General features: G+C 32.1%; 1 protein-coding gene across 1 annotated transcript in view; it reads right to left on the bottom strand.

The window, feature by feature from the left end:
- Nucleotides 1-861: 861 nt before the first annotated feature.
- Nucleotides 862-7,630, bottom strand: part of LOC145325693 (uncharacterized) — a 32,675-nt gene continuing 25,906 nt past the window's right edge. The window contains exon 3 of the mRNA XM_080168649.1: nucleotides 862-3,431. Within this exon, the coding sequence (XP_080024775.1) occupies nucleotides 2,546-3,431 (886 nt within the window). The 3' untranslated portion in view covers nucleotides 862-2,545. The remainder of the gene's footprint in view (nucleotides 3,432-7,630) is intronic.

The following is a 7,630-nucleotide window of genomic DNA, read 5'->3' as shown; positions in this document are numbered from 1 at the left end:
GCTTGTAATAGTTGTGAGAATTTTTGGATTGGATAAAAAACGACAGTTTAACCCAACCCTTCCAATTAACTGCTTAATTTCATAAGACAGATTTTGCATTAGCTGTAATTTGATGGAGGTAACAGGTAATTGTGGCTAAAAATTTCTTCGGGATTAAATAAAATTTTTTAAATTGTTTCTTAATTTAACAACGTCTGATGCGTGGTAATATTAAATATTTTCTTGGCCCTTAAACAGACACTGTTCATAATAATGAACAGTAAGAATTAAAGTATGAATTGTCTAATAGGCTTAACTTAATTTAAATAATACACTGAACGTTGAGATAAAATTTGTTTCAATGTGATACGTATTTGAATCATTGGTCAATGTACTTAATTAATATCCTATGATTATATACCTTTATCCCTGGACAGAGCAGGGGGACTTGAGAACTCCCATGGGTCAGATATCTTTTCCTACACAACTAAACACATACATGTACTCACACACACACACACACACCACACACACATACACACACGCACACATACACCATCATACTTTACCTATGGCATACATTTATCAGCGAAGCTGATATATATTTAGGTTATGCCCGTTTTTTCAGCAATTAAATCAGCAAACCTTTCTTATTTTCAATTTCGAAAATTGGTTTATTTTTGATAATACCTGCCGAATTTGCTTTAAGTAAAAAAGTTTATACGTTTGCTGTTGCTGCGATACTTATGAACAATAAATTCATCACGATGGTTTTCTTAGTCAATTTGAACAAATTCGCAAAAGGCGACTATCTAATAAACAGGTTGACGGGTAAACAAAGTAAATTATAGAGTAGCTTTAAGTAAAATAAACACACAGAAGTTAGATAAATTCTATATTTTATTTTTCAACAAATTTATGTTATTAGGGTTGGGACTAAAAACAATTTCGAGTTGTCTAATAAATAACAGGGTAACAAATAACATATTTTTAAAAAATAAAAAAATTCACATTTTTTTGTATTTTGTAACATTTGCTTATAATTACATAAAAAGAATATAGGTTACTTTTCTTTAGATAGATTGCTATACATCAGATAGATCCACGAATCCATTTCTGTTCACTAATATAGCTTTGGTAATAATTATATTTCTAGACTTTAAAGTTTATGATTTGTTGTCTACTGGTATGAAAAAAAATTGTATATGAACAAGAAATAAATAGAATTGGGTTAAAAAAAGATTTTTGTTAAAGAAACATAAAACCTTAAATCATCATTTGACCACAGTACATTAGATTCACTAATAAACTTTAATGCATTTGTGGACCTAACTGAACAATTTTTATACATGACATTACTTCTTAATTAATTGTTCTAAGACTAAGAGACTAATAGTAATCAGACTGATATATAAATTACTTTTTTTGGCAACAACAAAAACTAATAAATAGAAAGAGTAATAAAGAAATGTACACTGTAAAAAATAGGTAAGATTTAAGAAATTTATTTATTTTTTTATGTAAGGAATAGGAAGGTACAACTCCATATTTTTTAGTTCAAGGCTTTTTTTGAGGTTTGATTTTCTTTAAGAATACTTCAAATATATTGAATTTGTAAGTTTTTTGTTGTAAGAAATATGAAGTTTAAAATATGTTTAGGAATATTTTTTACAGTGTATTTTTATTAAAAGGTTGGAATTAATAGTTATGGCACTATTCTATAATAATAAAAGAAAATAATAAACATTGATTCCATTTGCCAACATTGTCTATTTATTACTATCAACAAAAAAACAGATATGAAAGAATAAAACATAGAGTAGATACACTTGTAAGAAAAAGGGGGTTACACGTGGATATAAAATGAGTTTTTATTTGGAGGCATAAACTTTTGTGTCGATTCAGGATAGTGCACCACATGGAGGGAGAGGACAATTAAATTGATCTACAACCCTTCATACCACTAAAAATATTCACCATGAACTGAATTTCCGAGATGAGATTAGAAGGAAGATTATTTTTTCGTCCATTGTCATTTCCCCGTATTCCTGGTTACTTTTACAAATTAAATTTGCATGTCTTTGCAATAACATTTATTGTATCGCAAATACAGGGATAGGGCATTAGACTTAAAATCTATCTTTCCCTTTTGTACTTATAGTTGTTCTTTGATTAGCTTATTTGAGGAAGAATGGGAAGCAGAATAATTTAACCGTCAATGTTATAAATTCCAGAATAGAAATGTAACACAGAAATAATATTACATTTTCAAACAAATTATACTAAAAGGGTTATTTCTGAAATTTTTATTGAAATTTTAAACAAAAATAATGCATGATAATTACTTTATATATAATAAAGGACAACTAACTTCGAAATAACGTAGCAACCAGCCAAAAAAAAAACTTTTTTGTCATAGGCAATTATTTTACATTCAATTTACTTTTTTGACTTGTTGGAATTTTCGGATATTATCCTAGTTATAGAATAGTCTAGCTTACTTAAAACACTTTTTCTAATGACTATGACTTGTATTAGTCTTTTCAAAATGTGACTTTTAGTTTTTTTAGTCTCTTACAATGACTGTTTGTGTGCAAGGGATGAATTTAGCCGCTTGTTTAGCAGTTATCATACCATAAACAACTCCATTAGTTGCTTTAGTAGGATTGCTAACAGCATCACTTGATCTGTCAGTGTTATCAGCAGAGGATTCATTGTTTTCTGTTTCTTTGGCTTTTGTAGCAGCTTCAGTATTTTTGTCAGCAAGCGCAAGATCTTCATGAGTAGCTTTCCCTTCCTTCTCTTTCTTTTTTATCACAGATTCTGAAATTTCTTGGTAAATTGGCTCCGCTATTTCTCCATCTTGTTGAGATGCTACGCTTGCAGCGAAACTGGTTGACCGCTCGAGGTCAAGATCTAGCGGTGTTAGCAGGAGGCTGCCGTTGACAGATGTAGATAGCAATGGCGGCGGACCGGCGTGATATGAAACCGGTCTACCATTTACGTTGGCGGCGGGAAAGTTATCCGGAAGCTTTGTATGATATGCGGAAACTGAACGGATTAAATTGTGTTGGGATGGGTAGTAGCCAGATCCTACGGTGGCGAGTTCATGTCCCATTGATTTGGCATAGTTTGGCATGGAATATCTTGGGTTAGAAGATCTTGAGTCTACACACCAAATATTTGTGTTGTTATTGTTATAATACTTGGCGCCGTGTACTTGACAGCTGGACATGTCAACCACCTGCTGGCCTTGCCCGACACAAAACCTGCCACTGCCAACCGCGTCCCCTCTGCCCCTTCCCTCCCCATTGGGAGGTGGGGGGAGCGGGTAATTATGGGGATATAGGCTTACGCTTGCAAGCTGTAGATGCGAAGGGGAAGGTGTTGTGTTTGAAGCAGGTGAGTGTAGTTTACATTTTGTCCGTGAGCGACGCCACTGTCGTGATAACCTGAAACAAAAATATTTCATTAATATGATGTTAATTACTTATCATTTATTCATAAAAATGCAGAGAGAAAGGGAATAATGGCGACATAATTTGTCTACAACTTTTCTTTCCATAAAATATTTATATGAGCTCCCAATGAAAGAATTATACATTTTGTAATTAGAGAAAATATATATATCACCCATTATCCTATCCCTATAACCCTGCATATTATTGATTCAAAGTGAATTGGCATACCAAGCCGGCTGGTTGTCTGCTCATTAGATTGGGTAATTATTGTTATTGTCAAGTGGTTTGCCAGTAACAACATAATTATATGTCTGAATTTCAATTCAAAATTTCTTCATTTCAAAATTAATTGAGATCCTCAAAAGTTATGTTAATAAAATGAAATCTATATTATCAAACAAAATTACAAGGAGGAATACATTGGGCTGTTTAATGTTTATCATACTAGTCCCCAAAATTTGGGGACCATTATTGAATTTTGATTGGTTTGTTCATAAATTTGAATTTCCAAACATTTAACCACTAATTGTAATTTACAGAAGGAATAATTTTGTGTATTATCGCTGGGAATATTAATCAATTTATCGGCCATTGTCTTATCCCGTTAGATCACTGCAAAAATATAGAGTAGCTGCTATGTAAGAAAAAAAAATTTACTTTATTCTCAATAATTCCCAAGTTAGGCTAATATGAACTCCCACAAGGATGGGAAAATTAGGAAGAAGATATTTAGTTTAAAATTAGTTTAACACTAATTACTTCCTTATGGGGGGAGAGAATGTGTGTTTAATGTGTGAGGATCTGTGTGTGTGTGTGTGTGTCTGCTTTTTTAATTATAATTTAAATGAATTTCTTTTTTAATAAGACAAAGCTTAGGAAGAAATTTAATTAGACTTTATAAAATCATAATAAAAATTTATAAATATATAAGCGATAAGTGGTTCAAAAAGGCGAGTAAAGTAAGACTTGCATTTTAGAGTAGCTGCGCTACTAAAAATCTATAAATGAACAGTGTATCTGTTTTCTGTTTACCTAACATGGAATAATAAGCTTATATGTTTTTATGTTTTTTTGACCTGAACCTTAATTATGTTATTTACACAGCAAACATCATTTTTTATTCATGGACATAATTTAATTAAGCAAAGGCCAGAGCTCTAGAACTAATATACATGTTTATTTTCATATTCTGGTAGCACAGTTATTATACAACTGACGTATGTCTGTAATCATAAAACAAGATTGACAGCCAGACTGATACTTTTAACTGCTTTTTCTCTATTATCACCCGCACCACTGCGCTGTTTATGGACAGTATAAGTCTTGTTTATCATATTTATCTTACACTGTATTTCTAAAACTCTATTAAAATAAGAAAAAAAATTTAAATCAAAATAGAAAGTAAAATCCACTATGCATAAATTAAGATGTGTGCAAAAAATAAAAGTTTTAAGATCAATTAATCAGGTTTAGGGTTGTGCTATCTGTTTAAGGCAGTTAGGTACACCAATAGATCATTGTGTATTGAGAAAGATAATGTATTACCAATGTCAATTTTATGAATCTTATTCCTATTTATGAAAAATGTAAAGTATCAATTGTCTTATTTCAAAATTGTATTTTATAAATCATAAGATAAGAAAATAATTCTTTTGTCCTCCCAAAGTACAGAAATTTATTCTTGTATCTAACTGTAAGATGGATGACTATTGCTTGAGTATGGCCTGATTAAGGCATCTATCTCTTTATGCATTGTTTAGAATATATATGTTTGGTTTAAAGAGGGGGAGGGGAGATACAATAAGAAATGGGTAAAACAAAGGTATGCACGGAGGGATAAAAAACTGAATAAGGGGGAGGGGCTGCGTGACCTTTGATTGGTGGTATGACTTTGCATTCTCTCTCTCTCTCTCTCTCTCTCTCTCTCTCTCTCTCTCTCTCTCTCTCTCTCTCTCTCTCTCTCTCTCTCTCTCTCTCTCTCTCTTCTTATCTCCTTCTTTGTATTATCAGTCCATCTTTCATCCTGTGTTTTATGTTTATCTATAATTCTTATCTCTTCCCCTTCATCCTGACTATCTTGATCAGAAAATATTGGGTTTGTGTTTGATTCTGATTATAGTAAAATTCTTTAAATGAACTTTCTTTTAGGAAATCTCGTCTTGGTATTTTGCAGCCATTTCAAATACACGTAAAGGCTAAGCACGCAGCCATTGGTAAATTTGATCAAACACATATTTAGATATTAATATTAATATATTAATTAATACATAACTTTTTAAAATTGTACTTAATATTCTACATATATTTTATCCAAAAATATGGATTTATATTTTAAGTTAAATAAATAACTTATTAATATTGAAATTAATAAAAAAGTTATTTGATAAAGTAAAATATTGGATTATTTTCAGTGGCGTGCGAACCGAAGGGGGCATTTGGGGCAATCGCCCCCCCCTAGCGACCAAAACGCCCCCCCCTGCCCCCCCCTAGCAACCGCCCCCCCTGCCCCCCCCTAAATGTTAAAAAATGCCCCATTTTGCCCCCCCCCCTGGTCAACAAAAATGCCCCTTTTTGTCCCCTACCCTACAAAAAGCAAAACTATTCCAGTTTCCAAAAAAAAGATCAAGAAATACTCCAAAAAAAATTTTTGGCGCTTCGCGCCAAACATACAGTTACTATTCATTTAACCTTACCAAATTTTTTAACTAGTGTAAAAATTAGGTTATAATCTTTTTTCACTGAACATAACAAACCAGGTTATAGGAAGTATTTTATTTTGTATAATATAAACTTTTTACCAAAGAAATTTTGTACATCCCCAATGATGATACACAAAATTACCTTATATAGATTACAATTAGTGGATGAAATGTATGGAAACTCGACTTAATTAACCAACCAATCAAAATTCCATTAAAGTCCCCAAAGTTGTTGAGCCAACGAATAAGAAAATTTTATATGAAATATTGGGGACTAGTGTAATAAATAGCCCAAAAACCCCTCCCTCCCTGCATACTTGAAGAAAAAAATTTGCGCTTCGCGCCCTTCCAAATGGTTTCTGCTTTTTATCACAATAAAAGGACAAGTAATTTTTTTTAATTTTTTACACAGTTCATTATATCTTTGGTTTTTATGGTACAATAGATTTTTTTGTGGATTATAATATAAAAAAAAAATAAAATTTCTAGATGTTTTGAGCATCCAGTATGTAATTTACTTTGACTGTCATCACACAACATACAGGAAAAAGGATTTGTGACTTTTTCTACCTAAAATATTTATTTATTTCAACAGATGCTCTTTAAATCTACTTGTCTGTATTCTTATTAATGATTTTTTGTGCTTTGCTACTTAAAGATGTTGTCATCCTTGTTGTCACACAAAAAAGAATTATTTAATATCATTTTCTCATATTAGGTTAATTTTTGGTAAATTATTTCCAAACTGAGTGTTTTTATCTCCCCCCCCCCCCAATTTTTTTTAATGGGGTTATTCATCCTTCCTGCTGAGATTTCATAACATCCCCTTCCATCCATTAAAAATGTTTTGTGGTGGAGGGGGGGGGGGGAAAGGTTAATTTATCTTCTGTACTATTTTTTCGAAGATGCTTTCTAGCTCCCTTCCCTTCAGTCATTGCAGGGTGGGGAGAAGGGATGGGGGAGAAGAGATGGGGGGGGGGGGGGGGAAGAGATGGGGGGAAGAGGTGGGGGAAGGGATGGGGAAGAAGGGATAAGGACTAGGAGGCCTATAATCAAATAATCCCACCCCTTAAAACGCCCTTATTTAAAATTAGTATATATAATCAAAATGCCCCCCCCCCCTAAAGCAAAATTTTACAAAATCTTTAAAATGCCCCCCCCTAGACAAAGTGCTTCGCACGCCACTGATTATTTTAACAAATAAAAACGAATATTAAATATTAATTTTATTATTACTTATCTAGAAATATTTTATTACAGGATCTAATTCATCTTTTAAATAAAATTTATCAACATTTCCATAAAAAAAAGCTTAAAATCCAAAATAGTGACTTGTTATAATAGCTCTTGTTTTGTATTCATGTGCTTGTCTAGAAGTTAAGATTAAACCCCGAGTATATATTTTTCAAAGGTTTTAAATAAAAAAAGCCTTCCTGCCATATTTCTTATTACTGCGCTACTTATGCACCTTATAGTTCTTGTTCGTATTAA

Source organism: Acartia tonsa, chromosome 1 (assembly GCF_053477335.1).
Source record: "Acartia tonsa isolate MP-2025a chromosome 1, ASM5347733v1, whole genome shotgun sequence".
NCBI lineage: Eukaryota > Metazoa > Arthropoda > Copepoda > Calanoida > Acartiidae > Acartia > Acartia tonsa.
This window is presented reverse-complemented; position numbering and strand designations above follow the sequence as displayed.